Source organism: Ascidiella aspersa, chromosome 7 (assembly GCF_963924565.1).
Source record: "Ascidiella aspersa chromosome 7, kaAscAspe10.2, whole genome shotgun sequence".
In the NCBI taxonomy this organism is placed as follows: domain Eukaryota; kingdom Metazoa; phylum Chordata; class Ascidiacea; order Phlebobranchia; family Ascidiidae; genus Ascidiella; species Ascidiella aspersa.
In genome coordinates this window covers 29,399,820-29,423,707 of record NC_139453.1, presented here as the reverse complement: position 1 = coordinate 29,423,707, position 23,888 = coordinate 29,399,820, and the positions used below count along the sequence as shown (strand labels likewise).

Sequence of the window (23,888 nt, the reverse complement as noted above, 5' to 3'; positions counted from 1 at the left end):
ACTACTCCGTGGTCGCCGGATGAGCCTAATGTTAACTTCTTTTACGGATTCACAAGATGCCTATGGAGAGGCTTAGCGAAATCAGTAAGCCTGATCAGGATTGCAGTGCAGGCAAGGGATAGAAAAAATTGTGTCCTATAATTGTGTGCCGTATACCGGTATGACTCCAGCAGGACTTGGTCATAGAATCAGTCATTACACAATGTCTATATGTATGTTTCAGTTGTTTTACAGATGACATAACATATTTTGAGAAGTTAGTCACAGCGACGAAAAAACATGGCTGATAATATAAATGAAGATGAGGGGGACGGTGGGGTGTACGTATACAAAGCCCCGGACAAACCACCCCCTTCTGCCCCCGCAGACGAAACTGGGGGCATGATTGGGGCCCTGGTGGCTTGCGTAATCATTGTGGCGGTCTTGGTTTTTCTTTGGAAGGTAAGGGAATGATGAAGGTTTTCTTAGCAGAGAAATAATATAGGTTACTGATAGTGATAATCAAGATCGCAATCTTGATAATGGTTATTTGGTAACCTGACCCTGGTTTATTTGTTACTTTATATTTTATTTATTAATTGGTACCTAAATGTTAAAAGAAATATATTTGCGCTTTAATCTAACAGTAAATAAACACCAAATTTTTGGATGACTGATCGGTCTATTAGTTTTCCCACGAAAGGCTACTAGTTGTTATGCGTGAAATCACTTTGTTGATGTTGTAATAGGTGATAGTTAATGAAAACTATATTACGAAAGCAAAGTTGAAAAAAATCGCGTAAATGACACTAACTTAATTTTAAGTCATTTTACCGTTTGTGGTGTTTTTCGAAAAATTAATCACTTTAATGCATTACAATAGTGACATTAACTTTAGTCTGATACAAAATTAATATAGAATATTAGCCTCTATTTTAAGCGATGTTAATTAATATATAAATTGACAACCTTCATTTGTCTCCAACATAAGCAATTCAACCTTAAGAGTTAAATTTAACAAAAAAACAGTCGATTATTAACGATTGAAGGTTATCAAACTTTTAACGCGAAATCAATTTATGGCTTAATGACCAAATAAAATTAAACCTTTGAACGCTTTAATTTCGCCCAATTTGCTTATTTGAGCATAATGACGTCATTTGGCATCGGATTGCGATACTTTAGTCCGAAATATCGGGGATCGGTATCGGAATTAACTGTCAAGTATCTAACATCCCTACAGTTCTAAATGGGCTTTGATGTTTCTTTGTTTGTCTTCTTAAACAACTGCACCAAAGAAGTGCGCAAGTGTAAAACTCTTTTTACAAGCATGTTAACTGTAAAATTATTAAAAAAGGAGATTTAAAGGTGATTTTGTTTTATTTAAACACTTTGGATGCTGCACAAATAATTATATTTTAGGCAGGAAGAGCATGTCATTTTTGACATCCCTACAGTTTTAAATGGGCTTTGATGCTCCTACTAAAAGCAAAAAAAACACAATTAGAAATAAATTCAAAAAATATATTCAGATACTATTTTTGCGGTGAATTATCCGGATGAAGGACAATAAGATCAATAAAAAACGGTTAATAAAAAGTTTTGTGTACGATTAGCCGGACACTAAAAAATATTTTTTTACTTTTTTTTACAAAAATCGATTGGTTAAAATTAAATACTGATATAGTTAACTCGCTACTGGACCAAAAACCTTTAAATAAGTAAAACTTTAATTATTAACCTAATGCTCACAATAAGATCGTTTTATTGAATATCACAATTAAAATTTTCGTATCACAATTAAAATTTCGTTGCCCGCAGTTGCTGGAAAGAAAGAGGAAGGAGATGGAGCACTTTCAAGAGGAAACAGACGTGGAGCAATGCTCCTCAGATGAGGACAAAGTCCAAAGTCCGACATCTCCGGATTCCAACAAACCTCTCGCTTCACATAAGACTCTCGCCGGCGTTCGGAGAAACCGGAGAAACAACCCGGAAGCCGAACTTCCGGGTCTCGTGCCTGATGTAAGTCACGTGATAGAAAGTTTATTAAACATTTCAATATTAGTATCTATGATATTTTCTATACACGATAAATTTGTGCAAATTCCTCGTTTAAACAAATTCTCTGTTTTGTTTTAACCTGCAATAAAAATGAAAAAGCCAAATTTTAGGCACAATTTGACTATGGAACTCAGATTATAGTTTTTTAACAAGCGCCAAAAAACGGCTTATAAAAAAACAGCTTACCACCATTAATTGAATTCTTACCAACACTTTTTTGTGCAGTTATTAATTTATTAATATAACCTTGTAATCACGTCCTCAGGTAAAATGACTTGACTGTAATTATTTAGACTGGTACTTGATTTCTTATTTGTTTAAAATGACTTACCTTACAAGACATTATGGAAAAAAATTAAATGGGAATGTCATTTTCCGTTGACTGGTCCACAAAACTGTTCACTGTGTGATGTCTAAATTAGAAAAGCAACGAGGTTTCCCTACGTCTCCTTTAAATAGCTCCAGGTAAAACAAGGCGATAAACTACAAGCCGGAGATCATCGTAAGAAACATAAATCACATTTTTCCGAATTCTTAAAATGAGCGATTATTAATATTTCCAGAAACCGACAAAAGTCGAAAAAGCGCCGGAGCAACTCTTGCCACTAGAGGAGCTCGTGCTTCCCAATATTTCTCCCGAGGCAAGTTCGGAGTGGGACCACCACCAGGGGGAGATAGGGAGCGGGGATACTGGATACAACAGCATTTTTGACAGGTGAGAAAAACGTAGTTTTGTCCAATTAATTGATGAGAAATCTTTGGACTTCTCTATCGCTGGTTGCGCCGCGCCTAACTAGTTAGCGCTTCACGCTAATCTAGCAAAGTTCCCGCCGACTTCAAAGTCGCTTGCACCTGAACTCACACAATAAAGAAGCTTTTGTGGATCGCGTATTTACTTCCAACCCCTGGGGTACTAAACCAACCTCTTGGTGGTGGAATAAACTATTTGAATCCTTGTGGGCAAATAATTATAGGGCTGAATACTGTTGGCGTTTTACTATTTTATTAGGAACTCTCTAGTGCCTAATTGGCTCTATGGCTATTTGCTTTTTTTAACTTTTGGCCATATTTCTGTAAAAGCGTGTTTGACAGGTGAAAAAAGTACTTTTGTAGAGTTGATATGATAACAAAATTTGGGATTTTGCATTAATGAATTTAGGAAATGTTGGTTATGACAAGTTGGTTATAAATAACTAGCGCTTCACACGATCGCTATATTTGTTGAAAGTCAATAGGTCTTTTTCTTTAACTTTTGGCCATATTTCTGTGAAAACATATTTCTGCAGGGCTAATACAGTGGTTCTCAACTGGGGTACCGCGGCACCCTAAGGAACCATTTCTAATCATCAAGGTTACTGCGACATATTTGAGAATCTTTAAGAATCTGATGTTTCCCCAACTCTTACAATTTTTTGTGTACACCAAAAAGCCATCGCAGACTCGCCAAATCTGTCGATCTATGATGCAAGCAGAGCAAGCCAGAAAAACAACTGGCCTGCAGTGAGGTTGCAACTCACGACCTCCGGTCAAGCCGGGACCGTCGCTCTACCAACTGAGCTATGCAGGCTCAGAGAGGAGCGAGTCGAGAAACAACCATGCGCCAATACTTGCGCATTTTGTTAGTACAAGCAACTATTGATACGGAAGCCGTAATCGTTGGTCATAAAGCAACTTCCGAGGGGCTAGATAACAGATGTTATTAAACACATATGTTTGTGTGTGTCTTTCATCAATTTTTTGTGTAGGATTAGAGTGAAATTAATCCAATTATAACTTCCTACGTTGTGTGTTGTTCCAGTTTCGTTTATTGTGACAGTCTTGTGAATTATCTAAGGGGAAATTTTATAGGGGTGCCGCTAGCCATATAAGGTTAAGAAACACTAGGTTAATTTGAAAATTTAGGATCTTCCATAATAAAATCAAAAAAATATTGGATATGACAACCCGCGTTTGCTCTATTGTTATTTGCGCTGCGCCTAACTAAATCAGCGTTTCACACAATCGCTACATTTGTCGAAAGTCAACAGGTTTTTTTTAACTTTTGGCCATATTTCTGTGAAAGCGTGTTTGACAATTGAGAAAAAAGTACTTCGTCGAGTTGATATGATGAGAAAATTTGGGATTTTGTATTAATAAATTCAGGAAATGTTTGATAAGACACGTCTGGTTTGCTCTATCGCTATTTGCGCTGCGCATAAATGATTAGCCGTTTATACAAACGCCACATCGAAAGCCAAAAGTTTTACAACCAGAAGCGAAAGCGCGCTAAGTGTGAAATGAATAAAAGTTATTCGAGACGTTCAAAATGCTACATACTTGTGTATGGGCTTTCATATTATTATTATGTCTTACTACAACCTCTAACTATTCTGCTCCAAAATTACAGTATAGTTAATCTTAAATATGAAGTATGTTCGGTTTTCAATCTTAGAATAGAAAAGTGCAATTCGTGCACTTTTTTATTTTGAGATTAGAAGCATAATTGTTGGAGGTTGTAGAAAAACGTAATAAGAATATCAAAGCCCATACAGAATTAGGTAGCATTTTGAACGTTTCGAATAAATCTTTATTCATTTTTTTATGAAAATGCGATATTCGAAATGTTCAAATTGATGCTACTTCTCTATGGGCTTTGATATTCTTATTATTTTTTGAGATTAGATTTTTACTTTTAGAAAAGCGACGGTTCTTCGTCGGCGCGTCACCGAGGTCTTGTTTGACCCCATTGACCTTGACTTGGAAAGTCCACGCTGCATAGTGGAATCGCTCAAGCATGACAGGAAGCTGGTGCGCCGAGAAATGAGCGAACGAAGTTCAAAAGTAAAAGAAGCAATCACGGTGAGGTCATTTTCGATTATACGGACCTTATCCGAACCTGAAAAAAAGTGGTTCACTTCAGCATGACGTCACAAGCGCCACAACAAATATTTTAAGAGTCAATTTATACACTTTAAAAAGTATTTAAAAGAGATGTTTGTAATTATTATGAGCAAGTACAGGATATGCTTACAGGGATACGCTAAAAGTGAGTATACCACCTGGGAGGTAAACGTATTTCTCCGGTAATTGACAAACAAATGATACACACGGCAAAGTACGAATTAAGATGGAAAAAACCTATGGCCGGTTCCAAGCATTGCTATCGGTAATCGTCCAATACTAGGCTGGTATCGGTGCCCGTTCGATATCAAATTGGAATTTGAGCCTTGATTTGTGATCAAGCGCAGCTATTTAACATTTACATTTCATCAGTTTAAAAAACTACAATTTAATCAAGTTTAGCACTTTGGAAAGTTTGTTATAGCCCTGTTTGAGCCACTTAAACCGGGGCTGCGAAGTCGAATTTGGACTCAGGACTGGAGCGTAACTACCTGGTCCAGTGTTTTTTTTAAGGTGTTTTGGGGGACCGAAACGGTCCCCCAAATTTCTCCAGCGGTTTCCCAAATTTTTGACTTGCAACTTTTTGGTATTTAAATGAAACACTTGCGGTCTTTTAAAACTACTTAGCGGTCACCCAAACCAAACCTTAAAAAAAACCTGACGTGGTCCAGCACGCGCAAATACCAACCCTATGGGTGAATTGCTGAATATTATTTTTTTTTCGTAACGTAAACGGGTGAAATAAAGGCTGTAGAGTCGGAGCTGAACTCGGGACTCGGCAAAATCGCACGTTAGACCGGATTCGGGCTCGGGTCATTTTTAACCGACTTTCCAGTCTGTGTTAATGCATACTCGTCCTATCTCCTTATCCATACATTTAAAATCTCTATACCAACTTGATGGATATCGTAAAGACTCGATTTGTTTGTGGGCAGGCAATTTCACGCGTTGAGGAGTTGATCAAGTCGTCGCGGACGAGACTAAACAACGGAAAACCGAGGCGCGTAAACGAGGTGGAGGCTTTCATACGGAAACGGAGACAAAAGCGCGAAAGACGGGAATCGGCTCGGAGAACGTTCGAATTTAGTTACGAGAGGCAAAACGCAAGAAACAGAAAAGATGCGTTTCTAGCAATGCAGGTGCGAATGTGTTTCAATTAAAGATGCACACACATATGTGTGTGTGTTAACAACTGTGATTTAACCTTTCTGAAGCTGCTTTTTGACCAACCATTACGGCTTACGTATCATTAGTACACAGACTCTACGAATCTATCGACCAATGATGCAAGCAAGCATTGGCGCATGGTTGTTTCTCGACTTGCTGCTATCTGAGCCTGTTTAGGTTAGTTCCAGGCATGGGCGGAGGTCGTGAGTTCTAACCTAACTACAGGCTGCTAATTAGTCTTGCTAGAATCTTTTGATCAACAGATTCGACGAGTCTGCGATGAGCATTGGCATATGGTTGTTTCTCGACTAGTTCCTCTCTGAGCCTATGTAGCTCAGCTGGCGCCGGTATGGCCGAGGCCTTGAGTTCGAACCTCACTACAGGCCAGTTGTTTTTGTGGCTTGACAATACCGGGAACCAAACTAAACAGGTTCATCGAGCGGCAAGTCGAGAAACAACCATGCGCTAATGCATTGCTTGCATCATTGATCTACAGATTCGATGAGTCTGCGAAAGTTTTCGGTGTACTATTGATACGTAAGTTGTAATAGTTGGTCAAAAGAAGCTTCCGAAGGGCTAAATTACAGTTGTTGAACACATATGTGTGTATCTTTCACTTAACTTATTTGATTTCAGGCGCACTTCGAGGACCTTCCATTGAGCCCTCGAGTTCGCGACATCGCAGAAGATCTTTTCCTACTCAGGGAAGAGCACAAGAGTGATCTGGACAGAAACGAGCGCGAAAAAGAGCTTACGCGGGATTCGATCCGTGTTCTCGAGTAAGTTGCAACCACAGGTCTTTAATTTATGTCAAATTACAGTTTATCAAAAAAGTAGGTCGAAAACTGGAGGTACCAAACCGTTGATCGGTTAAGTAAATTTTGCCTAATAACTCGGAAAAGATTAACTTTGAACGTTAAATTTTGTCTATAATGTTTTTTAACAGAGTAATTACGTCACTTGGTATCGGTAAGGATCCAAAGTATATATCAGAATAAAATGTCCAGTAATTTATGCCACACTTTTTAATGAAATGTTGTATGGCTTACTTTGAATAAAACCGGGCGAAATATTTAGTTGTTCCACAATGCCAAGTCAAACACTTAATCTAAGATCCTGGGCAAGGTTCCGACCTTACTCTTCAATAAGAGAAAATTATTTGCAAAAGTTAAATAATCAAGGTTAGTTTCTGCAAAACGAGCCTTCCTCATAACTAGGTATGTCCGATAATATCGAATCGAAGCCGATACAAACAACAACAATAATTTCTACTTGGAAGGTAAATTGATCAAAAAAGTAGGTTAACAATGGCGGTAGCTTAACTTCTTAAGGGTAAAGCAATTTTTTTATCATTGAAAAAATGACCTTTGAACCTTTTAATTATATTTATATTGCTTATTGAAATCATCGAATACTTAACCTTAAAAATATCGGGTATCGGGTATCGGAATAACAAGTATCGGACAACCCTACTCAAAAGGCGGGCGACGTCACACTCTATGACGTCATGCATGATGACGTCTCGCTTGTACCGTTGCAGGAAATGCGGGGCTCGCATTAAGAAGGCGCAGTGCGTGGTGAAGCACGTGAAGCAGACCATTGCTGAGTCCCTGGACAAAAGAAAGGCAGCGCGCGAGTCACGTCACAGTAACGTCACCGAGCAACGTCAGAATGACGTCATGGAGGAGGCGGTTAAGGTCGAGCCAGAGATCAAGGAGCCAACGACGTCGTCCAAGTTTCGAATCAAACTACCGCTGGTCAAGGAGATTTTCAAAGCGAAAGATTCGAGGAAATTGTCGCCGGACGACGACAAGTGCGCCATCTGCCGGAAAAGAAATTGCGAGTGCAAAATTGGGAATAAAATCAGAGACGACAAGATTTTAAGCGCTGGTCCGTTGCCGCAATTCACAAGCATCAAGAAATCAATATTTCCAACTTCAAAGTCCTACGACCTTGAAACGGCCAGAGAACTAAAGGGCGGCCACAGTTTGACCTTGAAGCTAATAGAGGTCACGGAGAGCGGGTGCTCGGACGCGGAAAAGAAGGAACTGACTGAACGCGAGGTGAAAAAAGCGCTCAACCGCGTTCCCTTTGTTACGTCAGTAAAGACAATCGCGAAAGGTGACGTCATCAACGAGTGGATTTTGAACGTAGCCTCGACGCAGCCTCGATTGGCCAACGTTAGATTCAGTTGCAGAGGAAGAACTTACGTCATCGGAATGCTTGCCTAAAAAACTAGTAATTTCTAAATTATCGCTTTAAAATGGATAAACATCCCTTTTTATATTTCTTAAGCAAACCGTTTGAGAGTAATTACAAAACTGTTTTTCTAATTTGCAAAGAGAAAATTATTTCTCATAACTTGTGGAGCATGTTTATTTCTGAATTATCGCTTTAAAATGGATGATAACATTTTTATTTTGGTTGGAAAAATATCCTTTTGGATACATTTTACACTGTAAGCAAACCGTTTGAGGGTAATTACAAATCTGTTTTTGTCTTATATAGATTTGGTATTTTCCCTAAAAAAAACTGTAATGTCATGGAAACAATTATACAATTTCATAAACTGTAACAGTAAAACAAAACAGCTCCTCTGGTAAAATAATTTTAATTAGTTACAATTACCAGGGGAGCAGTTTTTTGATTAACATTCATACAATGCATATCTATCGGCATTAAAAAGGTGTTTTCATTCTAACAAACGAGAGTAAACTCGTATGTGGGATATTGGAAAACTTGTTCTAATGTTTGTTGTTGTGCTTTTTTGTACTACTATCGTCGCAAACCTATAGTCCTGATAACCGCGTAGGTCCATCAACATCCCTACAAATGGTGAGGATTGTTGAATTTTAATTTCTTATTCTGTACAAACACTTTGTTTTGAAAAAAACTTCTTAGGGACTTTTATACTTTGAGTGCAATTGTTACCTCCATGTGTGTTGTGTCAGTTTGACAAACTTGTTTTTTTATGTTTTGAGGAAAATAAAGCAACTTTTTGGTGAAGTCTTTGAAATATATCATTTGTGCTAGATAAGTTGCCAAGCGTTAAGCTTTGTGTAAGCCAAAAATATACCCAGTAGTGCACCTTAAACTTTAAAGTTGGGTTCTAAAATGTTTTAGTTTCGAGCAGTGTTGTGAATCAGCTTTTTTGAAATTCAAAAAATTGTCAGAATCGTTTACAAAATAAACTAAAGCTGTAGTTAGCTTTTTCGTTCAAGTTAAATTTTTATCAAATTTAGTTTTTAGGTAAAAAAATAATCACCCTAATTATATTCTAAAAAATGGGAGAAACGTTCTTATTGTTATGTGTGCATCTGGCAGTTATTTTCTTATAAGGTTGTGTATTACTACCAAATAGCTCTATTTCATAGTGTAAAGATGTGCTCCACAACCTTTTCCACTTGCGGCACACCAACAGAGCTAAAACATTAGGCGTCACAGCTACGAAAATTATGTCGATCACCAATATACGAACATTAGCAAATATCCTACAGGCAGCCCAGAGAAAAGGAAGCGATATGATGAAACGTGCTTCTGGTTTTGTAGACTTGCGAAAATTTTGGAGGACAGTTAAAGTCCTGTAAATTGCACCCCTTGCAAATTGCAATAGCTGATTAGAAAACAGAGGGTTTTAATACCATTCTAAAAATAAAACCTGGCATTGCAAAGAAAATACTCTTGAAAACTCCAGTAACGCATCTCCGGGAACGTCGGGTCATTCTAGTCTCGCGGCGGAGCATATGTGGGTATTTGTAGGGTTGGCCCTTTTTAAAAATTTTCACTGGCAAGGAAAAGGACAATGTATACTGCCTTGATAAGACTTACTAAACAGATAAGAGGTTTCCTAAACTTGCAGATAGAGGTTTCCTAAACTTGAGAGTAACGCAATGAGGCATTATCAGTTTTACACAAGCCTTACATTTCTTCACGTTGCACTTTTCTTACATTCTGTATGCAAATGTGAAAACAAACGCAAAAGACAAATTCTTATCTAAGTCGAATATTACTCAAACGTGATCGTTCTTGTGCAGACAACTAGAGTTCTTCTAAAAATTTAACCATTATTAAACTTGATCAAAAAGCAAGAGAGGAAGTTTGGTAACCCTGCTGTAAACAACTGAAGGCGGTCAATTATTTTGATGACGCATCTCAGTTAGAAGTAAAAATAATTCGTGCATAGAAATAAAGATCAACTGAAAATAAGAAGTTTAGAAACTTTCCTAATATGGATTTGATTTAAGTTTGACATTTTTTTCGGACCGAAAACAGCATATTTATCCGGCTATTTATTTTATGACGTCAGCCTTACAGATTTAATGTCGACCCTGGCCAAGACAACTCCAACAAAAATATTTTCGGTAGAAAGAAGTCGAAGTTAAAATAACTCTAAGAGTTGTTTATTTGTAAAAAATGATGTTTTTTGTTTAAATCTGCCCTGAACCTATCAGCCTTAAAATTTCATCAGCTCCTGATATTTTTTTAAGGATACTTTAGGGCACGTATTGTTACTTGTTGGTATTATTCGAACTTAATGTTTTATAACAAACTTATTGACGTGGCCAAACCGCAGACTGTCATCATTAAACATTTGACCGTGTCTACACACAAGTCACGGAGATGTTGCCCGTTAACACGCTTCTGCTAAACGATGGCCAGACGATGTGTACAAAAGCTGTGGGCATTAAGCTAGTAGGCTAACGAAACTAATCAACTCAAATAATGTAACGGACAGAAGTTATTATGCTGAACAGTTAGTACTGTGCATGGACCTTAAGCTATTCCTGCAAGTTGATTGCCGTTCTGATGTCATTCAATAAACACAGAGCCGTTGAATAACTTGCTGTGGCTAAGTTGTTAGACCACGCAGCCTTCAAGTCAACTCAACAAATGATGCCGGTTTCAACCATAGTAGACCCCAGCAACAGCTTCAAACCAAATCAGCCTTAGCCCTGCAATACCTTCGACAATGAAACACAACACAAGCGTTTTTAACCAAACATCGCTTGGGGGCTCTATTTACAAAAGAGGGACAAAAATCGGACGCGTCTCTATCGAGCGAAACGATTGTACTATTGGCGAACACGTAAAAAACAAATAAACAAACAAAAAGGGGGCGAACAGTCGGAAAACTACAGCAACAATCAAGAGGCGGCGAATTGCAAGGCACCGCTGTAGGACTTCTGGCGCCACATTCGAAACATTTGGGTTTCAATCTGTACAAACGCTAACCTGAGCAACATTTCACAATAAAGTTCGCGCCGATCCGCTTTCTATTAACGATGTACGATAATATCGGATCGGAGCCAATATTCGGTGACAAGTGGTTGTATCGGTACTCGTCCGATACTAGGGTGGTATCGGTGCTGATTCCAGACCAGTTTAATTTTAATCACAGTTTGCGATTTTCCACTTTAAAATGTGATTTTCTTAGAAAATATCATTTTACTAATAAATGGAACAGTTTGCCAGTGCCAAGGCGATTTTGTTGTTCTCTAACCACAAAAAATCAAATTTCCACTTCAAAACCTAATCATGTTTGCCAATTTTATCACAGTAATGACGTCATTTGGTATCGTGAAATGACGTCATTTGGTATCGGGTCGGTGGTATTTTGTGCCCAAGTATCGGGTATCGGAATGAACGACGAGATATCGGACGAGCCTTCGGTACAAGGCCGACACAATTCGTTCAGTATTCTATTCCTTCTATTGGTGTCAAGGCACGAACGGAATTGTTGGATTCGGCGCGAGAGTCGGGTGACGTAATGGGTGTGTGACGTATTCGACGCATGACGTCACGTGGTGACGACTTTCTTGAGCAGCACGCAGGGAAGCTTCATGTTGTGGTAGATCATCTCGCTGGCGATGACGTCACTTGTCGGTTTTGCGGGGATTTCTGGAATCGGTTTGGTTGCGCAGAACTGCTGAAGTTGCTGCTGCTGAAAAAATATAAAAAAAATTACAACAAAATTTTAAAAATTATATTTTTTATATATTACGTTAAATTAAGGGTTCGTAAACTAGTTTTGGATGATCGCGAAAGCCTAATTAAAATCATAGTTTATAATTTGAGAAATGGAATACAGTTGGTAGAGTGACGATCCCGGTATGACCGAGGTCGTGAGTTCGAACCTCACCGCAGGCAAGTTGTTTTTCTAGCCTGCCTTGATGCACTGCCATCCTGACCAGGCTGACTGATTCGGTAAGCCTTTCCGAAGGCATGTTGTGTAACTATTTTGAAAATCTTGTTTTTAAAAGAATTTGAATGAAAAAGACTTTCAAAGAAAATTTGTATGTTTTCAAAGATATAATATTAGATCGCGCAACGACCTTTGAATATAATTTGAAAACTAAAAAACATAAATCCCATCATCAACACAATTAAAAACATTTCGTAATTGTTTTTTAACGGCACTTTAAAAACACATAGCTTAGGCAAGACTTAAAAAAAACATGTTTTTTTAAACACTTTTCATACGTAAATCAATTCAGAGCCATTCAAAGACTCAAAGACTTCATGGCAGAAATACCGTTGAGAATGGCCAAACAAAGTGTATAAAATGTTTTTCGTTTTGTTAAATATGGCGAAAATACATGCAGCTACTTGTTTGTTTCTACTCACCCAAGTTTCAGTTTCACCGAAGCGTCTCGCCTGGCGTCTGTAAGGCGAAGTGTCGATCTGAGCGAAACATAGAACGTGTAATAAGTAAGTAGATGAGCCATGAACAAAGCTTCTTAACTTTTCTTTGCAGCATCTAACCTAGAGTCTTGGACTTACGTGTTACTTGAAACGATAATTTATTTTAAATCTTATTGTCTACAGAAGATTTCTTGCCTGAAGCAAATACGAGTTTAACGCTAATGAAACATAACAAGACAAGAGGGAAAATGTTTAACACATTAAATAATCTCATGCAATTTTCACTAAAGTATTTTGCTGAATGCGGATTTTTAAACGATTTAAACTCTATCCAAATATCGGGTGACGTGAAATGTGACAAATAAACGAAGTGCGTCGCATAGCAGATTTATGTCTATACACTACAGGGTGGGCCAAAAGTGGGCTTACAGTTATTTGGCTTGGAAGAAGAGGTAGCATTGAATGGCCACCACGCTCACCTGACCTCACACCAATGGATTTCCTTTGGGGGGGTGTTGTAAAGAACAAGGTGTATGCGAAGAACCCCAAAACAATAGATTTACTTTTAGACCCAAACCCTACTTTTATAACTGTAAACCGCATTTTGGCACACTCTGTATAAGGCACATTTTCTAAACACCTCGTACACGACAAAGCTACAAACAAATAAATAAGCTTGTGAACGAGCAGCAAAGTACCAACTGCTAAGATATCGCCACAAACTTCAAAGCTGTTTGAACTTCTTGCGAGAAGAAGGTTCAATTTCTCTCGTCACTTGCCTCACATTTCACCTCACACCAAAGTCGCACGGGGGTGTTTGTTTCACCCTAAACCCCTGATTATCAGTATTATTCGGTCATAATGCGAAATTTATCTACAGTGACACAACAATAGTTAAAGCGAGTTTGTCACCCGTTTTGTGCCAAACGTTCTGCAAAACTATTTTTTTCGTCGACTTTTTCGAGGAATTGTGGGTAACCGCACGTGGCCAGCCAAGCGTGAACATGTGTTGGGTCGCAGCCGAACGTGGAGTGGCAGTTTGATTTGGTTGGGTCGCCGACTGCAGTAGTTTTATTTGGCTAGATTTATTGAGATCAGTTCTGGGAAAGATTGCTCTAATACTTTAGAAAGGTGCGGATGCAATATGAACACAATGCCCGTATTAATTAAATTCGAACTTATTTTTGCTAATTTCTTATTTTTTGTTAGCTTACAAAATTTCAGTGAAGAGAATTAGGTCGCCAGAGCTTATCTGTTAAACGAAGTTTTTTATGTGCCATTTAATTAGTTTAAAATATATGTTGTTTTGGATATTTTTGGTGGAGGGTTATAGCTCATAACAATCGGACGAGTTAACCAATTTTAATATATTTAAACCCAAGTCATTTGTCCGAAAGACTTAAGTCAAGCCAAGTCACTTGTCCAAAAGACTTAAGTCAAGTCAAGTCACTTGTCCAAAAGACTCAAGTCAAGCCAAGTCACTTGTCCAAAAGACTTAAGTCAAGTCAAGTCACTTGTCCAAAAGACTCAAGTCAAGCCAAGTCATTTTGTCCAAAAGACTTAAGTCAAGCCGAGTCATTTTGTCCAAAAGACTTAAGTCAAGTCAAGTCATTTGAAAACAGTGACTTAAGTGCACTTAACGTCAAGTCATTACAACACTGCTAACCTGAACATCACTGTTTTATTATAGTATCAATGACTTGACTTGAATATGACTTCACATAATAATGACTTGACTTGGACTGTGATTCGACTTGTTACATTTTGAAATTACCTGACCGGGAATTTAAGGTCATTTCAAAATGACTTTTTTACACTTTACAAATTAACTGCCATGCGTATTTCTTTTTTCTAGTTTCAAAAACCAGTTGGATCGTTTTCACGTTCAAAATCAGTGCCTTGCTTTCTTACCCGCGTAATGTGAACCAGTGAGTCGAATATCGGCCAGTAGCGGCCATCTTGTTCGTGGTAAGCGGTCTTTCCGGGAATCACGTGCCCGTACATATGCTCCGACATTGCCTGGCGACCACTGGAATCAGAAAAAAATAACGCCCGGTTACCACAGCTCACTCAACAGTTGGACCACTTTGTAAAGGTAAAATGACACTACAAGAAACTTGGCGACAAAATAAACAGACGAGAAGATTTTAATTTCGGTGGTTTCATTGCATTCCCTGATTAAGCCATCTTGCCGAAACGTTGGATGAAATTACTGTAAGAGCATTTTGTCAGTATGAGATAAACAGATGGCACTGCGAAAAATGTAATATCGAAAAATAGTTATAAAAAAAAATAATAATTATAAAAAATAATAGATTATTAGTTAAGAATGTGGAGCTGTAAAATTTAGCTGATATATTTCGGTCGGTAACGTTGGAAACACACATTTGATCCATTTGTATTTTGGTTACACATCAGGCAAAATCGACGCTTTAATATCCGAAGGAACTCAGAAATTCTGACTCGTGGCCTTTTATAAGCTTCAAATAAGTTGGTGCCTTGTGTGGGTTAACTGTGCAATTTAAAGAAGAAAATAACTCTTACAAGATGGAGCGCTTGCATTTGTGGAATCTGCACTTAAACGTCCTGGGAAGTTGCTTGAAAGTTGCCTGAAAAACATTGACTTTTTAATTTCTATTATTTTTACTTTTTGTTTTATCTCATTTGTACAATATTTATCGATTTAAAACTTGGTTTAAAACACAACGTCACCATCAAGTATCTGCTCTGATCCGATATTATCGGACCAGTACCGATACTACCACTTGACATCGGGTATCGACTGTGTCCGATACCAAAGTTACTATAAGAATTTCAGCTATAATTTACAGTCAAGTGCAGCGACTTCTTTCTTGAAAATGAAATGCATCAAAAAAAGCATGGTTAATAGCTTCTTAACTATATGGGGCAACCTTAGATCTAATAACTTTACTTTGAACGTTTCTATCTCGTTTATTTTGCTTTTTTAAGCATAGTTATGACGTCACTTTCTATCTGATCAGATCGCAAACTTTTGTCGAAAATATAGCGACATTATTGGACATCCCTATTTCGGTATAATTCCCATCAAACAATTAAGCAGCACCCACCTTTTTCGGAAGGTTGTTGATCTCCGACGATTTAAGAAGAACAAGCGGCTCGAACGAGTAAACCCTAGGCAGCTGAGAAACAGAATTCGTCTTACCAATAGCAGCTTTAGACACAGTCGTCGTATTCGCGGATTCACGTTCAATTTTCAGCGCCATTTCTGGTCTTTTAGCGACTGTTTTTGGTCCATTTTCGGCCGCCGATTGACTTTCGGCCGGTGAAGGCGTTTTTTTGGGAGTTTCAACGTCCCGGGAAGAACCTTCCGGGGAATCCCCGCCCACCACGATACTGACGTCTGATTGGCTGAGCGTCTGTTCGCTTACGAGCTTCTCAAGGATGTTGTCGAAAAGTCCTTGTACGCGCTTTTCGGGCGAAGATGTGGGTGGGGTCATCTTTGGTACAGAAACTGAATTCTGCCTGGAATTTTTTGGTGTATCCTGTTTTGGGGAGTTGGGAAAAGACTTCGGTTCATCAGAAATTAAAAACGGGCTTTTGCACCGATTCTGTGGTTTGGGGGACACCAGACGCGCTTTTTTAACGGTGAGAGCCTGGTTTGGGGAGGTACGTTTCGTGCCAGCGCTGGTCGGCGGCGTTTGGACGAACCTTTTCCGGCCGAAGAGCTCTTCCAGTTGCTGTCGAACGATCTCAGAAGTCGATCTGCGCTCGGCCGGCTTTGGAGCGCCAGATTGCCGCTGAATTTCGAGCTCGACCGACGGTTTCGGTTTAACGGGCGACGCGACCATGTGACACAACGTCGGGTATTCCTTACTGGGGGGAACCACCCCGGGTGGGTCAGCGGGGGCCAAGGGAGTTCCCCCGGCGGGGGGCGAAATTCTGATGATGTCACTGTAGCGGTTTTCTTCGGGCAAAGTGGGCAGCGTTTTTGGCGGTGGAGAAGAATTCTTTGGCCCGGGAGGTGGTACTTCTTGCCATTTTTGCTCGGTGACGTCATCGACCCGAGGTATCGTCCAAGTGACGTCATTCGTTTGTTCGATGACGTCACGTGAAGTGAGTGGACGTTGCGTTGTTTGCGATTCGTTCGATTTGTGTGCGATAAGTTGAGCTACCTCTTGCCATTTTTGTCCGGTGACGTCATCGATCCGCGGTATCGCACAAGTGACGTCACTGTTTTGTTCGATGACGTCACATGAAGTGCTATGACGTTGCGTTTGCGATTCGTTCGATTTGTGTGCGATAAGTTGGGCGAAACTTGAACTGAGTTGGGAGTCGAAGTTGGGTTGTTGTGTAGCTTGGCTTGAATGTTGTTCCGGGGAAGTTAAGGTTGAATGTTGTGAGATAAAGCTTCCGTCGAGATCTGTGCTTGAATCACGAGCGGCGTTTTCTGCGAAGAAAGAAACGGGCCTTGATTTGAAGAGACGAAAAATGCAAAAAACGCTATTTGGTGAAAATACGAGAAGGCCCGGTATCGAAAGAGTAGAGAAATTTATGTATGAGGAAGGAATGCTGAAATAGCAAAACAAATGAGAATAAAAAAACTGATTTTTTTTTAATTACCTTTCTAATTTTACACTCCTCGATAATAATATGAAACGATTTTTTACTTTTTTTTCTGACTTTTCGTACGTAGAGCTAAAAAAAATTCGTCTGCAAGTTCGCAAAACGTTTTCAGCGCAAAACTCAGCAAATAGCCCTCTTAGCTCTACAATAAATCAATGTGAACACTGTGCCTTTATAATAATCCTTGCTAACGAGGTTTCAAACATTTAGGTATCCTTCAAAACATGGGAAAAACAATGTTAAGATACGATTAGTTTATTTCTGTCATGTTTGCCAACAATGAAAAAAACATCATAAAATTAGCGGGTCTTGTAAATTTTCAATTTTAAAATTCTAATCGTGAGCGCCAGGTCATGAAAAAAGTAAAATTTGACCAATTTTTCAATAAGACGGCGAAAAATTTATCATTGAGTCAAGCTGCTCACATAATAACTTACCCTTTATAGCGCTGGTCTTTGGCGGTGACCTACTGTTGCTGTCGCTGTCTTCGATAAGAATCGGTTCCGGGTTTACGATTTTAACTCTCTTTCTGTTTTTTCTACAGATATCCTTTATCCGTTTGCGCACCCAGTCCAGGATCTGGTGGAAAGAGTTATAAATGTTAACCTTTTGATGTACACCGAATGCCATCGCCGACTCACTGAATCAATAATGCAACCAGGGCAGGCTCGAAAAATAACTAGCCTGCATGGTGAGGTTCGAACTCATGACCTCCGGTCATACCGGGACCGTTAACGCTCTACCAACAGAGCTACACAGGCTAAGACGGAAGAAGGTCAAGAAACAACCATAGCACCGTTTCGAGCTGGATATTGCTCGTAAAACTAGCCTGTGGTGAGGTTCGAACTCACGACCTCGGTCATATAGGGACCATCGATCTACCAACTGAGCTATACAGGCTCAGAGGGGAAGAGAGTCAACCATACGCCAATGCTTGCTACAAGCAACTTGACCTTTTGGTGTGTTATATTTTATTAAACACTGCTCCTAATGGCGCGCTTCACTTCGAGCAGAAACGTGTCTCCTTCGTCCTTCATTTCAGACGTGACTTTTGTTGCTGTATTCACTTTTGAATTTTTCGTGAAGAAAATGAAATTTTCTAATTTTTTGTAGGGTAATTTCGATATCTGCTTGTGCAAAGACCCACCCGAGTGCAATTGCGATGCGATATTTGCAACGGAGATGCATCATGGAAGACCCCAACTGGAACCTGGGTCACTACTATGAGGGGGGTTACCCTCTGAAGGGAATGAAAGTTGCAAGGTGAAAATCATTTTATTTTAAGCTTTGTTGTTATACTTAAGCTTAGGATTTAAGTGACCGCGAAAAGGTTGACAAACACTGGTTTAAAGTGATGCTTTCTGTGATGTTTATTAGTTAGAAAACAATTTAGTCACAAGAAATGTGAAGTAACTTCAAATTTGAACTACTTTGGCAAATAAACATGTATAAAGATTAAACTAACTACAGAACTTAGTACACCGAAAATCAGTTTGTTTTGTTCTATTTGAATAAGACACTGATAATGCTTTTAGAAGCGAAATATATTTACCATATAACATCCAAACAAACTGATTTTCGGTTTATTAAGTTGTGTACTTAGTTAAATCTTTATCATTGAAGTGCAACAAGAATCGTTTGTTTTCACCATTCGAATTCAAGCATATTTTGTCATTCGAAAGAAAATTCTGATTATATTTAAATACGAAAAAACAAAAAAGCGCATGTCAACAGCTACTAATTTTTGCCTGCGGGTAATAAAGGTCCCGAATGACAGTTAAAGCCAAAAATACCCGCCTTTTCGAGTTCGTGCTGCTGCAGGATGTGGTAGTAGAGGTTGCGCTTGCTGCCGAACACCACGCAATGTTTGAGCGGGCATTTGTGGAACTCGGAATCCTTGTCGCAGTGGGAAACGCACCTGTGGAGAAATTATAGGACTGGTTGCAGTAGGGCTGCGGAGTCGGACACCGGGAGTAAGGCCACATAAAACTACCAGAGTCCCGAGTCCGACGTGCGCATGCGAAGTTCCAATTTTAAAACTGATATCGCCGCCAACCGTAAATTGTTAAAGTGGATTTGGTGAAATATTGTCCAACCATGTATTGCAAGTAAATGAATTATATGACACCCTTATGCGAGGATTGCTGAAAATCCAACTTTTATTTAGTTACGTAAATTAATGAAATACATGCTTGAGAGTCGGAGTCGGATTCGAGACTTTAGATTCTGGTTTATTTTATTGGCCGGAGTCAGACTCGCGAGTTGGACTCGGGTTATTTTTAACCGACTCCGCAGCCTTGATTTACAGCAGTGGTTGGCAAACTGTGGGCCGCGAGTTATTTATTATTGTAATCTATTGAACTTAAAGGCGCTATGCTGGTAAGAGTTGGAACAGGCGAGGATGCCTTACAAGGGTAATTTATTTAATAAAATAGTCTGAAATTAAGGAAAAAATGTTGAGGATTATTTTTGCCTAAAACAGTTTTATTGAAAATGAGCCGCGGGCCGGATTACATTGCTTGGCGAGCCGGATCTAGCCCGCGAACTGTAGTTTGCCCAGGTCTGACTTAGTAATCACCTTTCGCAGTAGGTCTTTACTTCGAAGAACACCGAGGGTAGAATATCCTCAGTGCCGTCAACCAACTCAAAGAACGTGGTCAACTTCTGGCGGTGGTCGTCCTTTAGATATCTAAAACAAAAGAAAAACACATTTAGTGGAGAACCAGCTAAGGCAGGGTTTCTTAACTGGGCCGCCTAAATCAGGGGTTCCCAACCTGTGGTACGCGAGCAGCTTCCGTTTTTTTCACTAAAAATGGATTTACAACTTTATACTTTGTTTATCTGGTTTTGTTTACAAAAAAATAATACCGAAGCCTATTCCAATTGTTACGTAACTATTTCTGTTGTTTCGTAACAATACGATTTTCAAAATACAGGTCATGTCAATTGTGCACAGTTGTTTCAAACCCAACGCTGTGGGACAGTGGGTGTTAATTATGTCAAATATAGAAATAGATATATTTTGATTGCTCTTGATAAATATCATCTACTGTTTTATAGCTTAAGCTACATATAGCATTAGAATAATGCTAGTTGTAAACTAAAAATAGGACAAAATTCTTCTTCTGAATAAAATGTGGTTCGATCAAATTAGTTGTTCTGCGAGAAGTGGTACGCGTGGCAGTACAGAGCGTCCAAGTGGTACGAGGTCGCAAAACGGCGGGGAACCCCTGGCCTAAATGTAGAGTTGTAAAAAAGTTACTTCAAAAGGACCAAGTTCAAAATATTTGTTGCCTTTTTTAGTTTGTTAAATTTTTTTTTATTTCGATTAATATTTTTCATAGATAAAATATTTTTCATAGATTAAATATTTTTCGTAGATAACAAAGTAATAATAAACATGACATTTTACGTGTGGTTTGCTAACTATGACTTATGTGGGCGGAAACCTTACTCTTCTCTTTAGGTTTTGTGTTTTTAAGACTTATATTTTAAAATCTAATTGATTAAACAAATTCAACTTTCTGTGTTGATTGTGTTTCTGTTTTCTAAAACCAGAAACATTGTTCGTCAAAATCTGCTTGCCACGAGGCCTGTACAGAAACCCTGCCCTAGACGGGTTTACACTTGTTTTTTGTTTTTTTTTCGTGTTTTTTTCTTTTGTTACGGCAGGAATCTGCCAAAAAACACGTTATTGCGTAACCATCTAAGGCGGGTTTTTTTAACCAGGGGTGCTATTTCCATTTTTTATTTTTGTTTAATATAGTCGGTCATTTTTTTTAATCCCTTCAACATACTTGGTCGTTTTTTATTCTATTTTTCTTTTTAATATAATATACTTGGTGGTTTGGGGGATTTTTTAACATACTTGGTGGTTTTCTGCCTCCAAATTTCGCCTGCAATCCTGTGGTTCTTGGTGGTCGTGTCTTCGTCGCTCGATATTTCCTGCGATGCAGCCGAATCTTTACCTGGTGACGTCGTACTAGGCAAGGTCTCGGAAAAATAGATGTTCCTTTCAATCCAGAGTCGTTGTGCGTGCGGCGACATTCTTTGAAGACTGCAAAATAATTAATTTGCTCAGTTTTTTTAATTTTGAAAAATCCAACCATAGAGTATTACGTCACAATCCCGATATTGAAGCAGACCAAGCCTAATACCCATATTTCTTTTTAATATCTTAGTTACGTGGATGAACCTTATCTGTTATCGGCAACCGACATATAACCTGAAAAACATGATATTTAAACAAATTAATTTTATCTTTTTGGATTGTTGGAGCATATTTGGTATCGGATTTTGCTATTTTGCCCTAGTGATGACGTCATGATCGCGATACTTTTGTCCAAAATATCGGGCATCGGTATCGGAATGAAATATCGAAGTATCGGAAATCCCTAGTATCAATTGCCTTGGCAAAACACTAAAAAAATGGCAAATACATGGAAAATCGGTTTCAACTAGGGATGTATAAAGTAAAGTGTCAAATCTTTCGATTCTGCCGTTTATATCGGGTAATTGAAAGTTGGAACCGATTTAATTGAATGTTTTACCGCTGATGGTTGCGCCTAATTGTACAAACGCAAGTGGCAAGTTTTTTTGAGATTATTTTTTTATCACAATATACACATGTTGGAAAATTGTTTTTGCGATTTATTTCTGTGACTGTTGGCCCTGTAGGGTATATTAAGATTAATCCTTCCCCAAACAAAATCGAGGTTAAATAATAATTTAATAAAAATGTACTGGGATTCGCTATTCTGGATTCGTTATTCTAAACTCAAAACCTAGAATAACAAAGTAATATCGGTTGATCTCTAGTTGTAGCCCTATATACCCACATGTCATGGTTCCTGCTGCAGTGATCGCACACGTCGTCACTACTGGCAAACGTTTGTCCGCATTTCGGGATCGGACAGAGACTCAAGTTGTGTTCATCCTTCATGTGAGTCTGAACAAGATGAAATACTGTTTTAAAAACGAGTTTCAAAGCCCGTAAAAAAGTAGTCTAGGTAGCATTTTTAACCTTTCCTTTTTGAACCCGATAAATCTTAAGAGAATGTTCGGAGGTTGTAGTAAGACGTAGTAAGAAATCAAAGTCCATACAGAAGTAGGTAGCATTTTGAATGACTTGAATATGTCTTTACTAATTTTGAACGTTCTGAATAAATGTTTATTTATTTTCAATTAATTAAGACATATTCGAAACATTCAAAATGCTACCTACTTCCGTCTGGACTTTAAAATTCCTACTACGTGTAACTAAAACCTCCAACCATTGTTATCCAATGTTTTAAACAAGAAAATGGATTACGGATAAAGTTTTCATCCACGACGTCTCTCTTTTATTTTTTTTTTTTCAATAAATGATATTTTTGATTTGTAAAACTGAAGATGGATTTTAAATATTCATACATAGCAATTTCAATGTAAAAAGTTAGTTTTATGGTCATTTAGTTCCGTTTTTTTAATTTTTTGAAGCAGATTTATTGCTACACCATTTATAATGTGAACATTACCTAAAATATTATCAAGTAAAAATTAAATAAAAAAGGAATGTTTTCATTAAAGTATTTATGGCTAGAATTTCTTAGTTTTTATGTTTTAAAAATACGGATTAGAATTAGATACTACGTTATTCATTTTTAGAACATTACTTTGCATAATATTATCTTAACCAAAATTTTAACGGATTTATTACGAATGGGTTTTATGGCCAAAGTTGTTTTTTCCACAGCGCTAAGGTTTTCCAAAAAAAAATACCTTTAGTGCAACAAAAACGGTGAAATACATATCGTTGAAAAAAAATGTTGAAATTACAACTCTTACCAGCAAGTCGAAAAAGGTCGAGTAAATGTTGTTGCAGAACTCGCATTCGGCCAGACACGTTTCCGAATTGTCTTCCTCCAAATTGATAAACAACTTTTTCTCTTGAGACTTTTGATGAGCCGGGAGTTTATGCGAGGAAACAATACTGTGCTCTGGAAATTACAATCAGGCGTAAGTGGGACTTACAAGGGGTCGGCACAAGCAACGTATATTAATCTATTTTTTCAAACAAGGCACGGGGCATTTTCCTATATATTTTGGCTAGACTGAAACAAACATACACACAATCTGTATTGTGTGATCAAGCCCTTCTGGAGCCGTACTGGCCAACGATAACGACACACACATGATATAGTCCACAAGATGCCGTAAAAACAATTACATGACTTAAGTAACTGTTTTACGAATTTATCAGTTTTAATGGTATTTTTTTAATAGAAGGACTTGACTTGGGATTGACTTGGGCAACTGATGACTTGGACTGGGGCTTGACCTGTTATTTTTGGCAAATAACTTGCACTTAGGTTATTTGGTTACAACACTACTATTAATGCCTATAAGTAATAATGCCTATCAGTTTAAGAAAGCTATTAATGCCTACAAGTTTAACATATCATCTGAAAAAAACGCAGCACTATCAATACTAACTAATTATTATATTAAGATACACATTACAATCAAATCTTAAAAACTAAAAACTTTAAGCTGTGCCATATCCTGTGGGCTAT

At 38.3% G+C, this 23,888-nt stretch overlaps 2 protein-coding genes across 2 annotated transcripts in view; one reads left to right on the top strand and one right to left on the bottom strand.

The window, feature by feature from the left end:
• Positions 1 to 279: 279 nt before the first annotated feature.
• Positions 280 to 8,318, top strand: LOC146138854 (uncharacterized). The gene is made up of 7 exons (XM_083394709.1): positions 280 to 441; positions 1,801 to 2,001; positions 2,604 to 2,755; positions 4,716 to 4,878; positions 5,856 to 6,059; positions 6,724 to 6,866; positions 7,628 to 8,318. The coding sequence occupies exons 1-7, from the start codon at positions 280 to 282 to the stop codon at positions 8,316 to 8,318; spliced, it is 1,716 nt and encodes a 571-aa protein (XP_083250835.1).
• A 2,769-nt stretch (positions 8,319 to 11,087) lies between these two features.
• Positions 11,088 to 23,888, bottom strand: part of LOC146138853 (uncharacterized) — a 42,795-nt gene continuing 29,994 nt past the window's right edge. The window contains exons 29-39 of the mRNA XM_083394708.1: positions 23,161 to 23,312; positions 22,173 to 22,282; positions 21,203 to 21,391; positions 19,913 to 20,023; positions 19,132 to 19,252; positions 17,772 to 17,913; positions 15,819 to 17,158; positions 15,274 to 15,338; positions 14,641 to 14,758; positions 12,712 to 12,768; positions 11,088 to 12,028 (exon numbers count right to left, since the gene is read on the bottom strand). Of these exons, the coding sequence (XP_083250834.1) occupies positions 11,885 to 12,028; positions 12,712 to 12,768; positions 14,641 to 14,758; positions 15,274 to 15,338; positions 15,819 to 17,158; positions 17,772 to 17,913; positions 19,132 to 19,252; positions 19,913 to 20,023; positions 21,203 to 21,391; positions 22,173 to 22,282; positions 23,161 to 23,312 (2,549 nt within the window). The 3' untranslated portion in view covers positions 11,088 to 11,884. The remainder of the gene's footprint in view (positions 12,029 to 12,711; positions 12,769 to 14,640; positions 14,759 to 15,273; positions 15,339 to 15,818; positions 17,159 to 17,771; positions 17,914 to 19,131; positions 19,253 to 19,912; positions 20,024 to 21,202; positions 21,392 to 22,172; positions 22,283 to 23,160; positions 23,313 to 23,888) is intronic.

Coding starts and splice junctions, on each gene's coding strand:
- LOC146138854 (XM_083394709.1), top strand. CDS start 280: ATGGCTGATAATATAAATGAAGATGAGGGGGACGGTGGGGTGTACGTA. Junction 2,002..2,603: donor TTCCGGGTCTCGTGCCTGAT/GTAAGTCACGTG, acceptor TAATATTTCCAG/AAACCGACAAAAGTCGAAAA. Junction 6,867..7,627: donor GATTCGATCCGTGTTCTCGA/GTAAGTTGCAAC, acceptor GTACCGTTGCAG/GAAATGCGGGGCTCGCATTA.